The following is a 22,073-nucleotide window of genomic DNA, read 5'->3' as shown; positions in this document are numbered from 1 at the left end:
GGACACAGCTTGGGACATAACTGCGGCAGCGCTATGACCCTCCCACCCTCTCCCGGGGCGGCTGCACTGGCCCTGATCTCCATTGGCGAGGGTTGAACGGAGACGGCCAGGGCAGATCAGTCAGCAACGCCAAGACCAGCAGGGGGACAAGCCTTGGGCTGGGTCCCAGGTGACTCAGGGGTCATGGAGAGAGGGGGCTGGGCAGCTAGGCTCCCCTGCCCCACCCTCCCCAGCTCAGCAGCCTGTACTCTTGTCTCCCTGCTGTAAGCGCTGGTCACGAAGAGCCCAGGAGGCTGGAGGAACCTGTCCAAGGCCTCAGAGCAGGATGACTCTGACCAGCCAGGGAGGCCCAGCAAGAGGGGAGGAGCCTGCAGAGGGGCTTGGGCTCACATCCCGGGTGGAGGGGATGTCTTTAGGGCAGGGACATGGCCATTACCCTTAAGAGGCACTGGACCCCACAGCCTTGCCCCAGTCCTAGCTCGGTCAATCCTCACGTATTAGGACTAAACTTCAGAGCCGTCGCCCCCCTCCGCCCCCGAGCCCCAAAGACCCCAAGGGGGAAATGAGGGCAGACGCTGAGCCTGAGTGGCTGTGGCTCAAGGAGAACTGGCACTGTGGATACAGGAATGTCACCCAGACAGGTCAGGCTGGTTCCTGATGGAGCCAGCTCGCTTCACCCCTCCCTCCCCGGAGAGCCGAGGAGAAGGGGTTCACAGACTGGAATGCAGACCCCGGCCCTTCTCCCCTACCCCTAACAGGGCCTCACAGCCAGCTGGACTCCAGGACCAAGGGAACTGGCTATACACCAAGCTCAGTCGAGTCAGGACCAGCCTTGAGATAGAATACTGGCTCTGAGTCTCTGCCCAGGCCTAAGAGTCCTACTGAGGGCACAGCCAGCACAGCCAGAGCCAGTGGGAGGGCCAGGGAGCCAGGAATGCAGGTCCTACAGGGCCATGGAGCGAGTGGCACAGGGACAAAGTGGACAGGGACTCTGGAGGGAGGGGCCGATAAGCTAGAATTTGCTTAATCACCTGCCACACTGCCCTGGTCCAGGGGCCTCAGGCACTGCCCAACCCCTCCCCGCCAGTCACAAGGCTGGGGTCCCAGGGGAGAGGGGCCATGAACCTCAGTCTCAGGCCCAGCCCAGGACCCAGGTCCTCAGGCTCCCGCCCTGGGTTTGCAGACGGCTCTGGAGCTGAGCAGGTGGCGTCTTCCGCTCTGGCCTCTGAGAGGTGCTCCCAGGTTGCCTGCATTCTTGCAGCTCACCCACAACCCCCTCAGGGCAGGTGTTATTTGTTTTACAAGAACAGGAGCAGAGTGAGTGGCAACCACAGGGCCGGGACACAAAGCCCATGCTCTTTCCAGAGGGTCAGGACCAGGAAAGAGACCGGCAGAGCTGCCTCACTAGGCAGAGACCCGGGCAGGGGGTCAGGGTGGGAGATGGGCCTCACCTGACTGCAGCAGGCCGGCGCCTCGGTCCTTGACCCCGAAGTGCTGCTGGATGTCCAGGAGGACGCCTGGGAGGAGAAAACAGAGGGTGCTCACTGCCGACTTGGGCCGCCTGGGAGCCCCCAACCCCCCACCCCACCGAGGGGACCCCCAGCCTCAGCGAAGACCTCCGTGCACCTTGCAGAGCCCAGCCTGGCCCTATCTAGAGAACTACACCCTGCTCAGTGTAGCCACGCCACTGGGGCATCTTGGACACCAAGTTCCCACCCTGTCCCCAATGGGCCTCCCGTGCTCACCCTGGGGATAGGACCCTACCCCTCACTCGGCCAGCAACGGGGCACCCAAGGCACAAACAGGCAAGGCTCCCCCGTGGTCACGTTGCCTGGTGGGGAAGCCATGCCTCCTGCTGCCAGCCTGGGCCTCTTGCCCACCTGCGGCCCAGGCCCTAACGAGGTGCTGGGACCCCGGACGGGAAGCCTGCCCTCAGAGGGGACCACAAAGCCGGCAGCCCAGAGAATGGGTGAGCAGCCACTGAAAGCTGCAGAGGAAGCCATGTGGCCAAGGAGAGGGCAGAGAGGGCCCGCAGGCCACACGACATCCCACACTCACCTGCAGCCAGGACCCCCCACTTCTCCCAGACAGGAGCCAAGAGGCAGAGGGAAGCAGGCAGAGCTCCAGGCCTGCTTTCTTGAGCGAAGGAGAGCCCTGGAGGCCATCTCCGCCCTCCTCCCCATTCCCAGGCACCTCTGCGAGCGCATTAGGGCTTTTATGTGTCGAAGGGGGCGGAATAAGGAGAATAAAGAGAAACTGCGGACAGCTGTGGGCCGACAGCGCCATGGCCGTACGGAGGCCAGCAGCCTCTGACCTCTCCCAGCACTTAACCAGGGCTCACTGAGTAAGCACAACCCCCAGCCCCGCGGCCCCAGGGCCCCCTCCTCAGCTTATCTGGGACAGAAGGAGGCTGGGCCACAAGCCAGAGCCCCCCTGACCACTGCACATCTGTTCGGAGAAGATGGGCAGGAAGGAGACAGGGCCTGCCTCAGGAGTCCCCATGCAGGGGACAAGGACGGGACCAGGACCTGCCCTCAGGGGACTCCCAGGACGATTCAGCATGACGCTGATAATACTGATGATGACGTCAGCATTTAAAATGCCGATGGTCCGTCTTCCTGAGCGTGAGGTGCTCTTTGCGTTTAAGCCACAGACAACCCTCTGATAGGCTGGTATTGGCCCACTGGATAGACGAGGAAACGGAGGCACAGGGGGTTAAGCCACATGTTCAAAGTCGCACGACAGGGAAATGGGGGAAAGTGGAATCTCCAAACACAGCACGAGGGTCCCATCGGGTACTGGGGGAATGGAGGGGCCGCTGTCGCCCTACCCGAGACCCAGGGCTGGGATGCTGAGGGATTTCCTGGGCGGCAGGGTCCGCCCGGCTGGTGTTGCAGCAGCCTGCCAGCCGGAGAAGCTGGTCTCCTCCTTGTTAATACCCAGAGTGGATTCACCATAATTACCCATAATGAAGAGGCTGTGTGAGACCCAGTTAATGACTTAATCACCAGGGCGGGCTGCAACCTTTCCTTGAAGGCAGAAGCCAGGGGCCACTCCTGGGCTTGTGGATGGCGGGGTCACCAAGTGGGACCTCCAAGGTGCCCCGATGTGGTGTCCGAGGCCCTGAGTTCCCTCAGGACCTGTGGGTGGCTCGGCTGGACCTGACCTTGGGAGCCACCCATACTCACAGCCCATCCCCAGTGCGGAGCCAGGGCCCCTGGAGCCTCCTAATGTGTGGTTCTGACCACATCCTTCTCTCGCATCATCCCCATCACCTGAGGCTCCCCAGGGCTCCGGGGAGAAGGCAGTGCCTTCACCTGGCCAGGGGGCCGCACATTCCCCCTGCCAACCCCACCCTCCAGCCTCACTTGTCAGGATACTACCCCCAACCCATACTCCAGCCACCCCCAACTTCTCATGCAACCCCCCCCCACCCTGACAACACACACCTCCTCTTCTTACACTGGCTCAAATTTGTGGGCTGAGCTAATTCCTGCCATTCCTTCAAGACGAGTGGAGATGCCTCCTCTTCTGGGAAGTCTTCCCTGATTTCTCCCCTTCCCACCCACCTCCACAAATTAGTTGCCCCCACTCTCCCCTGTCCATTCCTATTTCAGCACTTGTCACACCAGGTTAGTCTGTTCTACAGAGAAGACACAGAGGGACATGGATAGGAGCTCCTGGGACCCACTGTGGCCCGGAGCTAAGGGGCACTAGTTACAGATTCCTGCTAAGTTCCAGGTACCGTATGAGGCTCTACAAAGGGTATTTCTAGTCCCTCTACCCAGGCTGATCTATGATCATCATCCCCATTTTACATACGTGGAAACTGAGGCTCCGGGAGATGAAATAACCTGTCATATAGCATAAAAGATGTTGGAGGGGAGATGAGAAACCATATCTATTGCCCAAAACCAAAGCTTGTTCTTCTGCCACAAGGCCTTGCGTGCTTTGCTCTTGTCCCCCAGTCCAGGGCCCAGAGTCCAGCCAGCCCGCAGTGACTGTGGGGCGGACACTAGGTGGGTGGGAAGGTGCCTGCCTCATTACCCACTAGACCATGACCCCCCAGAGCTGGGACCAGAGCAAGTCAGCTCCAGCAGCCAGGACAGGGACAGTCACAATTTAGGCATTGGGTAGATGGAAGGATGGGTAGAGTCAGGAGATGATAGGGGGCCCTGCACTGCGAGTCTCCACCCTCAGCCCAGAGGAGGGCGTGGATCTGCAGTAACCACAGGCCCCCCTTCTGGGACGGAGGCCACATCAAAATGGCCATCGTGAAGGTGGCATGTGTCCATAGCAGATCAAAACCCTCTTGCTTCCTCCCAGAGGCACATCCTAGCCACCTGACTGGACACAGTCTCCCATCCATGACTTTAAGATCCAGCATTTGCCTCTGCCTCCAGGAAGACTCCCATGACTTCCTCCACTGCACAGAGTCCCTAGCAAGGGGAGGGGGGAATATTTCTCTATATCCTTGGGGTCTAGACTCTCCTAAGCAGTCTAGATCCCAAGGCACAGGAAGCTTTGGATACCCACCCCAACTGCCCTGCAGCCCAGTCATGGGTCCAAGGCCTGTGTTCCAGGCAGAAGGTCAGAGAAATTCTTCCAAGGAACAGGGCCTCCTGTGGGCTGTAAGACCCTAGGTCGGGCCTTGCCTGGCTTTCTGGGTTGTTTTCCCTCTTCAAGGCCTGGAAAGGGCCACAGCCACAGGCGGGTGAGATCCCACTGGCCGCTGGCACGGGAAGCGTGTGTCACACAGCAGCCCAGCCGGGCGGCTCAGATTTTCCTCTGGGCTCCAGGCTGCCTTGGACCCATACGCCCCCTCCCTTCTTCACCACAGCCTTATTTTTAGCCTCTTTCCTGGAGGCTGAGGTTTAGTGGGTCACAGGATGGGCCTCATGCCCAGGAGCAGCCTCCTGCAGCACAGACCAAGCCCACTCCACCAGCCCCACCAGCCTGGGGCAGGCAAGGTGGGGCTCCCCCACCCCACGCAGCCCTCCTCGGTCCCACGCCCACCGCTCCTGCTCCAGGCCTCTCCAGGCAGTCACCCCAAATCCACAGCCACAATCTTCCTCTGCCCACAGGGTCCTCCTTCCCGGGCCAAGAAGACATTCTGGAAAAGCAGGAGCACCTGAATCGTCTTCCCCGTTGACCTTAATTACACCCCTCCTGAGCCTCCAAGGGGCTCGCCTCTTGTCCAAGGCCAGCTGCCCCTCCCGCCTCCTGGGGAGCTTGCCCTGGGCCAGCCGCTGGCTCGAGCCATGCTGTCAGCCTCTCCCTTACGTCTGTCTCCTGCACATCAGCCCACACACATGTTCACGTCTCTCTTATCCTGCTGGTCAAAGCATTCCTGCCTTGTCCCTGCCGGCGGCGGCCCTGCCTCTACCCCCGCCACCCCTGCCTCTAACCCTGCCGCCCCTGCCTTCACAGCTGAAGTCCTCAAAAGATGTCTCACGCCACCTCCGCAATGCAAGGTCCTTATCTCCATCACCCCCTGAAGCCAACCACCTGCTGGTGGCTCCACCCCGCAGGCTCTCTCATCCCTCAGTGTCCCAGCCCCCTGGACTCACGGCTCCACCACCTGGTCCGCTCCCCAGGCCAGCCACCTGGGAGTCGGCCGTGACGCCCCCTCCCCTCCCGTGAATGGGCCCCAGTGATTCCATCTGGGACCAGAAGACCATCTGGCCTCTTCCCTGGGCTCCCTGCCTCCAGCCTCTCCCCACCATCCAGCATCCCTCCTGCAGCCTGAGCTCATAAGAACTTAGCAAGTTCCTGCTAAGTCCTGGGCTAGGGCTTCAGAGACCATAAGAAAGTTTCTGGCCTCAAGGCCCTGTGGTTGTCACCTCTGGCTAGGGCTCAGAGTCACCTGTGCGTTCTTCAAAATCTACTGGCCCAGGCCACCGGTTCAGCAGTGCCACGGCTTAAAGCAACGATAATGTGGGTATTAACATGTAACACCAGACAATATCCTGAGAGTGTAACCAAATTAGCTTATTGAGCATGGCTGCCCAGTCATGCTTGGTGGCTCCCCAGTGCCACCCAAATTAAGCCTGGACTCCTTCTAGCATTTGAGACCTCCACGCTCCAGATCTGCACAATCCCCCTGTCTAGAAGCGAGAGCCAGGAATCTATTAACACACTGCCCAGGTGTGTGTTAGATGGGAAACCGCGGGCCTGGCTGGGCCGAGGCCCCCGTGACTCGCGCAGCACGGCCCACAGGCCTCCCAGCCTTGACTACGGCCAGGCCGTCTACCTGGGCTGTTCATCTCACTTGCTAAGATCTGCCTCGTCCAGACCCAGATCCAAGGTCACATGTACCAGGGTGACCCCCCAACTCCCTCCTCTGGGGCTTTTGTTGAAGAGGTGCCTGGATCCTCAAAGGCACCCCCAGAGCTGGAAGGAATCTGGCCCTACTCACCCAGCTGGCTGGTCTCGGATACTCAGAGTGATCCCCCATCATGCTGGCCCCACAGTGGCCCAGGGAGGAGCCAGGTCCAGATTCCAATCTGCTGATGTCACAGGGTCCTTAAAACGGCCAAGGTGTAAGGGAGCCCCTCCTTAAGGGGCCCTCAGTTTAGACCAGCCTCATGTATGTGATGGGACCACATGATCCTGAGGTCTCTTTCTGCCTCATCATCCAGGGCAGGCCACCTGGTGCTTAAGCTCGTCACCCCACATTTACACTGCTTGTCGCAGAGCAGCAGGAAGCACAGCTGAATTCCCAAGAACATGGTTGCAGAGCCAGACTGTCTGAGTTCTAATCCTGGCTTTTCTACCTTCCCTGCTGTGTGACCTTTGTCAAGTTACTTAACCTCTCGGTGCCGGTTTCCTCCTCGGCAACAAGGATTAGTTTTACGATCTGATTCATATGGTTATTGTGAGGTTTAAACGGGTTAATCCATGTAAGAATGGTGCCTGGCACATAGTAGGTAGTCAACAAATGTTATAAACATCATCATAGATCATTAACTCATGGGTCAAGAGCCCCTGCTGTGATCAAAGAACAATGGGAACTCCCACCTCAGTGTTTTCTCCGAAATGGGGGTGGATGCCTGGAAAGATAGAATCTAGGGATCTGAAGGGATGGACAAGGGCTGCCATTGGCTGGTCCCTCTTGGAGGGACCCTGGCCCCCATGGGGTGGCCTCAGAGCTGGCTCGCTCTGGAAGTCTCACCCCTGCTCCAATGCTGGGCTGCAGCTCCCGCCCTGGTAATTACAGAGGCCTGAGGGCCTGGCTCTGCTGACCTGGCTCTGGATGAGGACGGCTAAGGCTAAGAAACCACAGGCTGGCCCCGCCAGCACCCACAGCTCCCCTCCGGAGCCCAAGGGGACCAGCCAAGGCAGTGCCTTAGCTAGGGACCCAGGCTGTCAGGCACCCTCATGTCCACCTGTCCCAGAGCTTCCAAGAGGCAAGATCCTGCCCCTGTCCCCCAGGGACAAGCTGAGCAGCCCCCCAGGAAGATCTAGCCCGTCCCCTGAGCCTCAGGTCACCTCTCTGAGTGAGACTCAAACCCCACACAGCCCTGGATCCATCCTAACTCTTAATGGAGTTTGTTCCACCTATGCCACCCCTCCTACCCCCACGTCAGCCTACAAATCTGGGTCATCAATGTCAAGAAACCTCACCGGTCATCTACGCGTGGACCTGTAGCCTCAGCCCCTCAGAGAGGCCCCACCCCCTCCCTGGAAGACCTGGACGCCAACCTGTCCTTGTGAAGAGCGCCCCAGAACACCCCTCCCTACCCAAAGCCCTGCCCGCAGACCACGCCCCAGAGCAGAACCATCCCCAGAGGGAGAGCCCTCCCCCACCCCAGCCTCTCTGCCCGGAGTGGGCGGGGACAGGCAGCCGGGCCTCTGGCCTGTGGTTCTGGTCTATCATTTGGGGCCAGCTTTCCTGGAACCAGACTCGGCCTTAGCAATTTGGGGGCTTTGCACGGCCACTCCTTCCCCATCTTAGCCTCCCCGGCCCTGTGCTGGCTCAGGGACTCCCAAGACCACCAGGGGTCGGAGACAAGGTGGCCACACCCTTATCATGACCCATGGAAGGTGTGGCCTGTGTGGCCAGAGACCCAGGATAAGGCCAGGGTATGGGGGGAGAGGGGGTGCGGGCAGATAAGAGACCTCAGAACGGAGTGGCTCCAGCCCATGACCACCAGCCTTCTCCCCATGTGCTGCCTCAGCGGCCAAGGCAGCCAGCGACTCCCGCTCCCACTTCTCAGACAGAAAAACTGTGATTCAGTTCCTGTGGCTCAACAGGTTAAGAACCTGATACAGTGTCCATAAGGATGTGGGTTCGATCCCTGGCCTCGCTCAGTGGGTTAAGTTCCCAGCGTTGTTGAAAGCGGTAGCGTAGATCACAGATGTAGCTCAGATCCTGCGTGGCTGTGGCTGTGGCTGTGCTATAGGCCTGCAGCTCCAATTTGACCCCTAGCCTGGGAGCCTCCATATGCCACAGAGGTGGCCGTAAAAATGAAAAAAAAAAAAAAGAAGAAAATTGAGATTCAGAAAGTGAGGGAAACAGGCTGCAGAGCCAGGCAGGAGCTGGGCTGAGCTGGCCTCCAAGCTCCCACACCCATCCTGAGTGCCCACCTCACCCCCCAAAACACCAGAAAAGAGGCTGCAGCCAGCCCCCCTCAACATCCACACCAACCGCCCTCACCTGGGTGCTAGATACAGTGTGTGACCAGGTAATACCCACCCCAGGCACAGCCCTTCACAGTTTACAAAGCCTAACTGTGCTCCTGGAGGCCCGGGACCCCATTTGGCGAATCCACGCTGGGCAGCAAAAGGGCCGTGAAGACTCCAGAGGGCTCTCAGGTCGGGGGAGGGAGGCCCCAGCAAGGTCTCCACGGGGGCAGAGAACCGAAGACAAAGCAAGGGCCCGGGGCCCCAACCCTAACCTCTAAGCCTCCAGTGCATCACTCCTTGTATTTCTGCCTCCAATATAAATGCACCTGCCTGGGCCATAGCTTCCCTAGGGCTCCTTTCACCAACCCCACAGCTGCCAAGAGAGGGCCAGGCCCAGAGGCAACTGGCGTTCGCCTGCGTGCCACCTCCCCGTGCGACCTGGGGCCAGCCCCAGGGTCCACGCGAACCACGGTCCCCACTTCCTTCCCGGAGGCGCAAGGCCTGCCGCTCATCGAGTGCCTGGTCGGGGCAAAAGGGCAGCACTGAACACGGCAGGAGAAGCCTCTGCCTTGGCTCCGGGGGCTGGGCCCTTGCCCGAGATGGTCCAACCCTACCAAGGCCCCTTCAGCCCAGGAGGAGGGGCTTCGGGGTCAGGCAGGGCAGAACCAACTCAATTCTGATGCTCAGTCGGCCCCCGAGGGCCAAATCTGTGCCGGCACCCCACCCATAATGAGGCCACAGGGATAAGCAGACTCAGCCCCCTTGAGGCTGGAGAGAAACTGCCACCCTATACAGGCGTAGGGGCTGTGATGGACGTGGGACAGAGCGGGAGCATGTCGGGAAGACTTCTTGGAAGGCGGGCAGAGGCACCCCTGAGACCCATCAGCAAAAACTAAAGGTTGGCTGCTGGAGCAACTGGGGAACACCCCTGGTATCCTGGAAAAGGGGGGTGCGGCAGAGCCATGGTGCAGCAGATAAGTGTCCCTGAGACCAAGTCACGTGCCCCACACTGCCCTTGGGAGCAAGACCCTGACCCCAGGAACAAAATCATCTACCGTGGATTCGGGGCTCAGAGAGAGTCAGGATCTATCTCAGGCCACACAGCAATTCTAGCAAAAGCAGGAGCAGGAAGCTCAGCCCAGGGGACATTCAGGGGCCAACAAGGAGCCTAGCCCCAAGAACCTGGCAATCAAGACAGTGTTGCCTTGGGAGTTCCCGTTGTGGCTCAGTGGTAACGAACCCACCCTGCATCCATGAGGACGTAGCTTCAATTCCTGGCCTCATTCAGTGGGTTAAGAATCCCAGAGTTCCCGTCGTGGCACAGTGGTTAACGAATCCGACTAGGAACCATGAGGTTGCGGGTTCGATCCCTGGCCTTGCTCAACGGGTTAAGGATCTGGAGTTGCCGTGACCTGTGGTGTAGGTTGCAGACACGGCTCAGATCCTGTGTTGCTGTGGCTCTGGTGTAGGCCAGTGGCTACAGCTCCGATTTGACCCCTAGCCTGGGAAACTCCACATGCCGCAGGAGTGGCCCAAGAAATGGCAAAAAGAAAAAAAAAAAAAAAGAATCCTGTGTTGCCATGAACTGTGGTGTACGTCGCAGATGCAGCTAGGATCCCGTCTTGCTGTGGCTGTGGTGTAGGCCGACAGCTGCAGCTCCGATTCAACCCCCAGCCTGGGAACCACCATATGCTGCAGGTGTGGCCCTAAAAAGCCAAAAAAAAAAAAAAAAAAAAAAAAAAAAAAATGCAGCGTCCTCTTTGTCTCCTTTGCTCTCATGCCCCTTTTACCATTAGGATTTCTGGCCCCCACACCCCAACAGAAACAAAAGCCACTTCCTGCCTGGGGAAGGGACGGGAACTCCTCCTCTGAGCAGCTCTGACCCAGGCAGCCTCACTCGCTCTCAGGCCAGGCTGCACCCTGCAGCCTGCAGCCTTCCTGCCCCAGGCACAAAGCGGGAAACTAAGGCACAGGCCAGGCCAGTCACTGGCTCTGAATCCCAGACCAAGGCAGTGAGTTTCAGGGCACTTCTCTAGCAGGTCAACGGCCCAGTGGAGGTGCTGACAGAACCAGCTAGAAGGTGGCTGAGGAGGAAGACAGAGCCAGAAAATGGGCCGCTGCTGGTTAGTCATTAGGTTGATGGCATTTCAGGCTGGCCCAGCGGTGCACCTGGGCGCTGACCTACCAGACAGGCATTCTGGAATGTGGCCATGGGACACCCCACCCTGCAGGCCTTACGTAGTGCTGACTCAGCTATGGCCAGGTCAGGGCCCCCTAAGGGGACAAAGCCACCTGAGGGGGCAGAGCGGGAGTGGTGCTGATTATCCTTATCCACAAAGATAGCCATGGAGCTTTGGGCTTGACGTGGCTTCTACATACCCAGGTGACACTGTCAAAAGTGGGGGGCCTCTGTTTATCCAACTGTCAGCTCCGGACAGGCTCCAACAAGCAGACAGAAAAAGAGCCAAGGGGCCTGGCCTGGCAGCCCCTCCTGCACCCAGCTCAGGTGTTTGGGGAAGCCCTCGGCCTCTGCCAGGCCTGTGTTCCAGGCTTGGTCCCTGTGCTCCTCTCTCCTTCTGGGTTTGTGTTAGTGAGCAGTTGCCATGGATACCGGTCTCAGCTTCTTTGGCAGAAAAGGACTCCCCCAGGGCAGGACTCCGCCTCTCCTCACCAGCCCCTGCCCCGCCCAATTTCAAGCGCCTGGTCTGCCAGGGGGACTGGATCAAAAGGAAGGAAAATCAGTCTCAGGAAGGGAATAGAAGCCCCCAGAGAAGTTGGGGGAGGATCTCAGCTCTCAAATAGTCATCCTATGAACAGGGCTGGTGCCAGCTCCCTCTTGCTGGGCCAGGTTCCAGGAACAGAATTTTGCCACCTACACCGTCAGCCCTGCTTCCACTTTACAGATGGAAGAATGGGAGCCCAGGGGCACGGGCAGCTCCAGCACCAGGAAGCAGAGCTGAGAAGAAGGGACACGGGACCCTCGCCTGAGGGGCTCCCACCTTCTGACCTGGCAGCCACGAGTGCGCTCCGAATGGGGAGTGGGTGGCTGCCAGGCTGGTAGAGGCCATGGAGCAGGTGCCGTGTGCCCTAGTGGAGCGCAAACTGCAGCTGTTAAACTGAGCTGAAATTCATCTGCCCTGAGGGCTTTTGCCAGCGGAGTCTCTCTGTTTCAAGAAGTGGAGGGCGTGCTCTGGCCCCGCGTGAGAGAAGACCACATCGGAGGGTTCTGGTCCTGCCCCGCCCGGCCTGCGATCTTGGATAAGTGCCAGCACACTCCCAGGTGTCGGTGTCCCCAGCCACCCAAGGAGGTGGAGGGGAGGGTTTAGAGGGGTGTCTGGGCTACCTCAATTTCATCCAGCTGAAGCCAGAGCAGGAGCCTGGCCCTTCTCACCTGCTTCTGAGGCCTACAGCCCTCAGGGGGTTCTCATGGGGAAGGGGAGGGGGGGAGGAGAGGCCGTAATTAGCTGGATCACCGGGTGGTGCTGGGAATGCTAGGGCAGAGGCAGAACCTACTGGCGTTCCCAGGATGGAAACCAGCCCTGGTGAAGAAGGGAGGGGTTCGCCAAGGCACCCCGAAAGGCACTGTCAGAAACTGAGAGACGGGAGGGCACAGTGGCCAGGGCACAGCCTGGGCAGAGGCATGGAAAAGCAAGCAGCTGGCATTTGTGAAGCTCTCCCAGGAGTCTGGCTTTGTCCCTGGCGCTTAAGAGATGTTCTCATTTACACCACACACACCCCAGGAGATGGAGGGGAGGAAACGATCACCCATAAGACTCAGGCGACATCCCCAAGGTCACACAGCTGGGAAGTGGAAGAGCCTGGACCTGAACTCTGGCACCAAAGTCTCTAGACTGTCACTGTCCGCCACGGTGACCCCTATGCACCTGAAATGCAGCTGGTCCAAACTGACATGTGCTGTAAATGTAGCACACACCAGGTTGTGAAACTCAGTGTGAAACACAAGCAATAACCCCTTACCAGCTTTTATATTCATTACATGTTGAAATATGCGGGATGTACTGAGTGGAAGAAAATACATTATTAGGAGTTCCCATTGTAGCTCAACAGATTAAGGACTCGACATTGTCTCTACTATGAGGATGTGGGTTCGATCCCTGGTCTTGCTCAGTGGGCTCAGGAGCCAACGCTGCTGCAAGCAGCAGCACAGGTCACAGATCCAGCTCAGATCCAGTGTGGCAGTGGCTGTGGTGTAGACCGAGCTGCAGCACCAGTTCGATCCCTACCCAGCCCGTGAACGTCCATATGCCACAGGTGTGGCTGTAGAAAGAAAGAAAATAATGTTATTAATTCATTTGACCTATTTCTTTTTACTTCTTTAATGGGGCTACTAGAAACATTTTCTCGGCCCCCACCCGCAGCACGTGGAAGTCCCCAGGCCAGGAATCGAACCCAAGCCACAGCAGTGACAACACTGAATCCTCAACCACTAGGCCACCAGAGAACATCTAGAAATTTTTTAATTATATCTATGGCTTGCATTACATTCCTTTTGGACAGAGCTGGTCTATATCATGAAAACAAACGCACAGGACGGGTTTAAGGAAGAGAGTGGAAACGCCTCCCATTTTTTGATGGGGGAGCCAGGGCCAGATGGTGAGGTTCTCAGGGATCAGGTGGAGGCAAATATCAAAGATGACTGAGCCATGGAGCGTCTGCATCCCCCGCCTCTGCCCAGCTGGCCTGCCAGCAACAGGTGCACTGGGGCCTGGGATGACCATTCCCCTGCTGTCCCTTCAAACCACCTCCCAAGACACACTGAGCCATAATAGTTGCCATAGAGACAGTAAATCTTCCTGAAAACTGAACTTGGCAGCAAGGGGGTGGTGGGGGGAGAATCTACCATAAAGAGAGAGGGAGGGAGCCAGGCTCATCCGGAGAGGAAATGTGTGTGTGCTGTGTGTTGGGGGCGGTGGTGCATGAGTTCCCGCCCTGGCGGGACAGGGAGGGATGCACAGCTCAGGCGGTGTTTGCACAGAGCTTTCCGGGCCTTCCTCCCTACTGCCCCACCCCCCTTACCAATTCACCAAAAATTTCCTCTCTTGTTCTCCCATTCTGACTGGGACTCAAATAGGGGTGGGGCAGATAAGCACCAGTCCTCTCTGATCCCAGCCTCCCACCTCAGCTCCTAGCCAAGTCAGCTTCCAAAAGAATATCAGAGGGGCGGGCTGGGGCCTGAGAAAACAAGTTGGAAAGCATTACAGCACCAGAAGCAGGCCATTCATTGACCAGCTGCGAGGGAAACAGGTACATCTAACACCAGCTTTGCTGTATCCTCTCCAGGCCATCTTGAACAAAGGCTTCGGTTTCCCCCATCCATGTGCAAAGTCAATGTTGGACTAATTACAGGCCTCCGATGGCCTCTGACCTCTTCCCACTTTAGGGTGGCACCTACGCTCCCAGGTCCCAGGCAGCATGGCATATGCATGACGGGGGCTGGTACACCTGGGTGGTGCTGGGTGTCCCTGCTCGCCAACCAAAGTAAGAGCCCCCAGGGAACAGCTTGACCCAGAAACTGGTGTCCCTGATACCCACTTCCAACTCCCTGCAGGGAGGGACAAAGAAATGAAGGCTTTTGAAAGTAGGAGTGGAGTTCCCATCGTGGCTCAGTGGTTAGCGAATCCCACTAGGAACCATGAGGTTGCGGGTTCGATCCCTGGCCTTGCTCAGTGGGTTAAGGATCCAGCATTGCCCTGAGCTGTGGTGTAGGTCACAGACGTGGCTTGGATCCTGTGTTGCTGTGGCTCTGGTATAGGCCGATGGCTACAGCTCCTATCAGACCCCTAGCCTGGGAACCTCCATATGCCTCCAGTGCGGCTCTAGGAAAAACAGAAGAAAAAAAGAAAGTGGAAGTGGGGTTAAGGGAAGCCTCTGCTTTCCCATCAGTGTTCTCCCTTCCACTTGACACGAACCCTCATCAACAGAAAGGGAGACCGAGTCCTGGGGAAGGGGACCCAGGGGGCATATGGTTTTACTAGGGCTCTCCTCTCTCCATGGGCATAAAGTTCTCTTTACAGTCTGCCCAAAATTCCTCCCGCTATTTTTTTTTTTTTTTCTTCTTCTTCTTCTCAAGTTCCAGATTTGACTAAGTTGCGGTTAGGCAGGTTCTGGGCCAGCATGCCAGGTACACAGTCACTGCTCTTCTATGGCACAGACTACCCTGGCCAAAGTCCTGTTCTCTGAAAGCTGCACCCTTCCCACAGAAGAGAAGCTCAATTTAGGGAATTCAGGGGAAGTCCCTACTCACAGACCGCCCCCCCCCCAGCACTGGGAGGGGAGCCAGGAGACTGGAATCCCAGAATGCCCTTGCATCCCCAAAGGGCCCGGGGATCAACCATCTCACAAACGGGGAATCAGACCTAAACACACGCTAAGATCCGCCCAAGGTCACACACCAAGCACAAGAGAAGAAAATCCAGGACAAGAACTCAGTTGTTCTTATCGACCTCCACCCGCTCCCCAAGGCTGGTCCCCAGAGATGCTCACAGAGGATTGTGGCAGCCCCTCTCTAGCCCTAGTGGCCTGCGCCCTAACGCAGGCCCCAAGCGACATACAACAGGGGGAGGCGTCTTCAGGCCTCTAGCCAGGGCCAGCTGCAAACCGCATCCTGGGTCCCCAGGCGCCGAGGACCCGCCCCGCCCCTCCCTCCGCTCCCCGCAGCCCCAAGCCTTTGTCAGCCACGCGCTCTCAGGCTCACACACACAGCCGCGCCGCCCGCGCGCACACACTTAGTCTCCCCTGGCGCACACCCGCAAGGGGCGCGCGCACTCGCCGCACGCACGCAGGGGAGTGGAGGCGGCGGAGGAAGGAAGGAACTGACGGGCTCCAGGACCCACAGACCGCCCGGGCTGGGGGAAGGGGAGGAGAGGCCCGGGAACCTGAGGCTGGGGCGGGAGAGGGCACGGAGGCCAGAAGGCAGAGAGCCGCAAAGGAGACTCTCTCAGAGAAGAGGACAACGAAAGGGACGTGAAGGGCTGGAGAGGACGCGCGGGCTACTCCAGGGGTGGGGACTCCCCTAACCCCTGGTTCAGGGGTGCGCGGGCGGTCCCCGGATTAGACCGGTGGGTCTCGGGGCATCACTTGCCTAGTTGTGCCTGAACAGAGGGCCTTTAGAGACCTCATGAAAGGCTTAGATATAGGGGGCCTGGGACCAAAGGCTCCTCGAGGTACCTCGAGGCAGAGGGTCCTGGTTCTTGGGCTGGGTGGGGCCCTCGCTCACCTGCTACGGTGTACCTGTCCAGGTAGTTGAGCACGTTGCCCAAGCTGAGGATGGCGGCGGCTGCTCCCGGCCCGCGGCCCAAGCTGGCTGGTTTGGGCTGCTGTGCGCCCGGGCCCTTGGCAGCGGCTGCGCAGCTTGGGGTGCTGGGAGTGCTGGGGGGTCCGGAAGGGGCCCGTCTCACACTGGCCGACAGCGTCTGCACCTCATCGTCGGCGGTCGCGACTCCAGCGGCGCCCGCTGTCCGCGCCCCGCAGCAACCACCACCGCCAGCTCCTCGCTGCGCCCCCCGGCGCCGGCGCCGCCGCTCCGCGTCCGCCTCCTCCTCCTCCGCGCCGCCCGCCGCCGCCGAGGCGCATTCCAGGCACATCATGCCGGCCGGGATCGGGGCGGCGGGGGGCGCGGGGGGCGCGGGGCCCAGCTTGGGCCCACTCAGTGCGTGTGTGCACCGCGGAGCCGCTGCTGCACCATCCCGGCTGGGCCCCGTCGGCTCCTGCGCTCCGGTCCCGGCTGCGGCGCTGCCACCGTTTCAGCCCGATGCACCGCGGTCGCTGCTGAGGCTCTGACAGCTGCGGTCCGGCCCCGCCCACCAGGCCTGCGCCCAATCAGCCCCGGGCTCGGGCCACAGCCCCGCCCCGCACGTGCTGCCCCGGGGGCGGAGGGGGGTGCGGACCGCAGAGCCCCTCCCGCCCGATGGGGGCGCAGTCACGCCGGAGCTGTGCGGCCGCGGAGGCTGGCGAGGACCCGAAGGGGGTTTGTGGGGAGCTACGGAGCGGGGAGCAGCGTGCGGGAAGCAGGACTCCCCAGCACCTACTCAACGCCCTCCCTCCCGACTCCCCCCCTCGGCGGAGACTCGGAGAGAGCTGAGGGCTCGAGCTCAGGCATGTGGACATCCTGGAGAGACGGTCTCAGTTGTCAGGAGCGCCAGTAGGAGAGCCCATGGCCGCTCCAGCAGCTACTCACCCGCCATGATTTAATCAGTGTCAGGGAGGGCTGCATAAGAACCGGTGGGGGCTCGGCCCAGGACCCAAGCCTCCAGCAGACACAGAAGTCTATGTCGCCCGCCTCAGGGAAACTCAGATCCAGCCCCCAACCTCCCTCTGAGGGCTGGAGGTCTGTGTGCACGCCGAGACCCTACTCCAGCCCCACAGAGAGGCAGCCCCTGGCAGAGAGAGCCAGGGTTCCACCTGGGGCCCTCAGACACAGGGCAGTAAAAAGGGGCCTTCTCTCCTGAAGGCGCTGCAACCGCAAGCATCAGACTTCAGCAGTGCAGAGAGGAATGGAGAGACCCATGAATGGGAGACAGGAGGCTGGGTCCTAGCCCAGCTCAGCCCTGATGTGTGGCCTGACCCTGGGCAAGACCCCTAACTGAGTCTGTTTCCTCTCTGGGGTAAGGAGGAGGATAGAGGTCTGAAAGTCTCGGGGTGGTCAGTCCCCCTTGGGGGAGCAGGAAGCCCTGTCTCCCGTGGAGAGTGGTTGGGTAGCTTTTGTATTCAGGGCCATAACCTCCACTCTCATCCATCTCAGAGGGGCTGTGGTTCTGGGAAGCTCCATCCCCCATTCATTTGTGCCTTCGACGGAAATGAACACCCTGGACAAAGTGCTGAGGACAGAATGTTAGAACTAGACAGAGCCTCGCAAACCAGAATTACTCCGTCTGGGCCCCAGAAATGACCCCACTGTCGATAAGCAGCTAGTTGGTGGTAGGGCTGGCACTGACCCAGGTTGGTTGTTGGCCTGGGCTGGGATCTCCATTCCCACTGCAGGCTGCTCCAGATGCCACGTCCATGGGCAGGTGCATCTCATGAAGGTGTCGGCCACAGTGAGTCATAGCATAGCCAACAGGTGACACAGCACGAGGCACCCCCCACCACCACTCCTGCCCCACTGTCTCTTGTGAGCAAAGTTAATCCCGAAGCTGGTGTTTCTTGGCACCTTCGAGGTGTATAAATTCTGCAAAGTGACTAAAAATATGCTTCCTCGTGTTGGGTATGAATGACTGTGACGGGAGAGTTAGGAAAACAGGTTTCATTCTGAAAGCTGCCCTGCTGCCTCTTTCCAGCTTGCGGAGTGTGCAGGCCTGCAAAGCTGCATGGGGGGAGTTCCACTGGGGGCCCAGGATGACAGGTGATTAAACAGGCGAGGACAGACCTAAGAACTCCATGAGGTTGGGATTGAGCCCTGGCACTGACCTTCATAACTGTGTGATGGTGCCAGCCAGAGGACAGTGCCCAGCTGTGGGACTGTCCAGCTGTGAAGGAAACACAGCCATGGCTGTAGGCCTAAACTCATGGCCCCATGGTCCTCTTCCCACTCGCTCAAATTCTTTATCCTTTCTTTTATCTTTTTTTTCTTCACTCTCTCTTTTTTTTTTTTTTTTTTGGCCGCACTAGTGGCATGTGGAAGTTCCTAGGCCAGGGATCGAACCCACACTACAGCAGTAACCTGAGCTGCTGCAGAGACAATGCCAATCCTTAACCCCTGTGCCACAGGGGAACTCCTACTCATCCTGTCAGCCACAGGCCTGCCTGGGGAGCAGTTTTAGCCCTTGACCAGAAAGGGAAGCATTCCCTTCCCATGACACTGCCTTTCCACCACTGAGTAGGCTCTGGAGCAGGGGAAGATGGCAGAGATTTGAGCCTTTCAAATTGGGGGGACTTCTGAGCTGCCACCAAGCAAGCCAGCTATCCCCACTCTTGTGGGTTTTTCTGGGGTTTTAACTCAAAGGCACTCTCTAGAGTGGGTCTTTGAGGGGGATATGAGGCTACCAAGGCCAGGGTGGTGGGGAGAACAATAAGTCCTTTTGGGCTTTGTGACCCTGGGTGAGTCCCTGGGGCCTCCTGAGAGCCTCTGCCAGTGTCATGGGACCATCAGCTACAGCTACATCTCACCAAAAAGGACACTGAGAGCCAGGGAAGAGAAATAATCTGCTAAAGGTCACATACCTAGTGAACAATGGGGCTTGTACTAAACCCAGGCATGTTTACCCCCTAATCCCCTAATCTACTGGCCCACAAAGCTGCTCTTAGCGTCTCCTGGACAGAGCTCCCGCATCGACATAATGGGAGGCTGAACCCAATGATGGCTTGAGGGCCTTCTAATATTTTCATTAGGTCTAGACCATAACTTCAAAACAAGCAGGGCACAGGACATCAGTGGCCAGTGTCCCAAGAGCAAGTATATTTGGGAAATGGTGGGGTAAACATATGGAAGTAGGTGTCCTTATCGAGGAACTTTTTTTTCTTTTTGTCTTTTGTCTTTTTAGGGCCGCACCCATGGCATATGGAGGTTCCCAGGCTAGGGGTCTAATCAGAGCTACAGCTGCCAGCCTACACCACAGCCACAGCAACATCAGATCCGAGTCGTGTCTGTGATCTACACCACAGCTCACGGCAACACCAGATCCTTAACCCACTGAGCAAGGCCAGGGATCGAACCCGAAACCTCATGGTTCCTAGTCTGATTCATTTCCACTGCGCCACAATGGGAACTCCCTTACCAAGGAACTCTTGAGAGCCTTTAACCTGAAAGTGTACATTAAGAATCTCCCGTGGGAGCTACGTGCTGCCATGTCCCCATGTGTACTTGACCACAGAACACCTTGTCGGATGACTACAGCTTTGCAGGACACACTCTGAGAGACACTGGCTGCTAACTGGGAGCTCGATCCACCTCCCCTCTGCCCATCTCCCTACAGGGGAGTGTCTCCAAGGTTCAGCCTCAGGCTCCTCCCTTCTCACATGGCACATTCTCCCCTGGCAGCCTCTCACCCATGCTTGGGCTTCCACAGTCATCCTCACGCCCAGGACACCCCAGCCTCCATCTCTAGATGTGGCCTCATCTCCAAGCACTAGGTCTCCTGCTCACTTCCCCCAGAAAGCCGCTAGCACCTTAAACTCAGCACATCCAAAACTGAACTCATCACCTTTCCCCTAAACCCGCTCCCACCCAGCATCATTTATCTGTTGGCAAACAGTTGCATCATCCACTTGGCCACGACGATGGAAACCTGGGACCATCTGGGATCCTTTCTTTTCCCTCAATTCCCACCTCTAGGGCCTGTCCATTTTTTTTCTCTTTAATATCTCCCAGTGTCTCCGTTGTTCATTGACTTAGCTCAAACCTCTCCGTACCTCACTTGGATCCTTTTAAAGCTCAACACCACCTGTCCTAACATTCCCTTCCAATCTTTTCTCCATATTTCTTGCCACTAGCTTTCTTTTTTTCTTTTTTGGCTATGAACATGACATAGGAAAGTTCCCAGGCCAGGGATCAAACCCATGCTACAGCAGTGACCCAAGTTATGCAGTGACAAGAGAACCACAGCATCACAAGAGAATTCCACCAATCCATTTCTAAATCCACACATATGATCCCATCAGTACCTTGCACAAACCTTTCCATGTCTCCCCACTGCCTATAGGATTACAAATACCGAAGTTTCTTAACAGAATCTCCAACAACTCTTTGAGACTCAGGCTAATCTCCAGCCTCAGATCCTACCGCCTCTTAAAATTACACGCATCTACACTGAAAATGGAGCTCCCTGAACTCACTCATAGTTACAATACTTCCTGGAGCCCAGAGGAGTGGCAGGAATTTGGGGCACTTGTCTATAGGCCCTCTCTCCCCTCAACACAAAAGTCCTTGTCCTACTAACACGACGATGGTTCAGGACCACGGAGAGCGTCACCTGGGCAACCCCCTCCCCTGGCTTTTCAGTCCTGTTCTGCCTATGCTACTTACCTAGCTCCCTCGTCCAACTTGTCCTTCAGAAACCCAGCAGAGACATAGCTTCCTCCAGGAAGTCCTCCCTGACCTGCTTGTTTAAATTGTCACTTCCTCCTCTAGGCTACTTGAGTAACCTGTGTCTCCCTCCATCATCCTGAACTCATTGTGTTGATGAGGTTTGTACATGAGTCCACCACTCCCCTCCACCAGCCCCACAATAGACTGTGAGCCTTGAGGGCTTATACCCTGTCTGATTCATCTCCGCAGTCCAGAACAGAGGAGGTGCTCAGAGAATGTTTGTTGATCGAATGAGTAAATGACATTTAGCAGGTGCTTAGGAAGTGTGTGCTGATTTGCATCATGTAGCTGTTGCTCTGTGTGACTCAGAAACCAGCCAGATTCCTCTCCTGGCCTCTCTGGGAAAGGCATGTTCTCCCTGACTGGCTGCCCTCCATCAGCCTCCATGGGCCATTTGCCTCCACCCTTCGAATACCTTCTCCACTGGTCACCAGCCACAGGTGGGGAAAGGACACCTCCTCTCTGCTGCTGCTGTCGTCAAGCTGGGGACTCGTCAGCGCCCCTCCGCCCCCAGCCTGGGCCTGCCTCATGAGGTTCGCTCAGAATGCTTCATCTCTGCCTCTCTCTCCTGATCAGAACAGATGGCTCTGAGTCCCCATTAACACGGAAGCTCCTGTTCTGTCGTTTGAACATTTTTAACACTTTCTGAATTATAGAAGCTTCGATCTCCTTTGATCATAGACTCAGACTATCGGAAATGAAGTATCTCTTGAAGGACACTGAGTCCAGCTCCTCTGTCCCATGGAGAGGCTACCTCTGACAGAAGGCCAGTGGCCTGCCCAAGATCATAGTCTTTGGTTTGGTGTGTTTTGGGGGGTCTTTTCTTTTCTTTCCTTGCTGTTTTATTTGTGATGCTCAGTGTCCATTTCCCTTACTAATTACACCCTGCTCTCCTGGTCTTAATGGAGCTATAAATCAAGGCATGAGTGTAGGATCCAATTCAAGTCTCCCATCCAGGGCTTTAAATCTTGAGTAGAGAATAGAGAAAAATTGTCTGGCGCTCTGGTGAAGATGCCCGCCCCCCCTTCCCCCATAAGATGGCCCACGAGCCCTGAATCCTGAATCTCCAATCTTCCCAGAGATTCTGTGAGCTCCCTATATGCTTCGACAAATCTCTTTCCTACTTAAGGTATCAGCTTCTGTGGCACACAGAAGGAACACGGGCATCGCAGGCCTCCCTCTGTCAGATAAAGCTTGGCTCCAGCAACCTCCGGTTGCCTCCTGCAGCAGCATCAAACCAAACGAGCTCACTGGCCCACCAGGCATGAAGGAAAGAAGACACTGCAGGAAGTGAAACAGACTGGTGTCTGGTGTTTCAGGGGGACAAAGCCAGGATTAGGGTGACCATCTCGATGCACTTGCTCAACCCTCCAAGCCTGAGGTCAGGGTGGAAGAAGCGTTT

The 22,073-nt window shown here is 57.6% G+C and overlaps 1 protein-coding gene across 3 annotated transcripts in view; it reads right to left on the bottom strand.

The window, feature by feature from the left end:
- SPNS2 (sphingolipid transporter 2) overlaps positions 1-16,415 on the bottom strand; it is a 37,122-nt gene extending 20,707 nt beyond the window's left edge. For 2 of the 3 annotated variants that reach the window (XR_002337328.1, XM_021067703.1), the window contains exons 1-2: positions 15,866-16,415; positions 1,452-1,517 (exon numbers count right to left, since the gene is read on the bottom strand). Coding sequence is in view for 2 of the 3 variants with exons in the window: in XM_021067703.1 (XP_020923362.1) it covers positions 1,452-1,517; positions 15,866-16,235 (436 nt within the window). In the remaining variant the exon portion in view is untranslated. The remainder of the gene's footprint in view (positions 1-1,451; positions 1,518-15,865) is intronic. The other variant, XM_021067704.1, reaches the window with a different exon arrangement.

This window comes from Sus scrofa, chromosome 12 (genome assembly GCF_000003025.6).
Source record: "Sus scrofa isolate TJ Tabasco breed Duroc chromosome 12, Sscrofa11.1, whole genome shotgun sequence".
Lineage (NCBI taxonomy): Eukaryota > Metazoa > Chordata > Mammalia > Artiodactyla > Suidae > Sus > Sus scrofa.
Note: the sequence above shows the minus strand (reverse complement) of the source record. Positions and strands in the feature narration are given on the sequence as shown.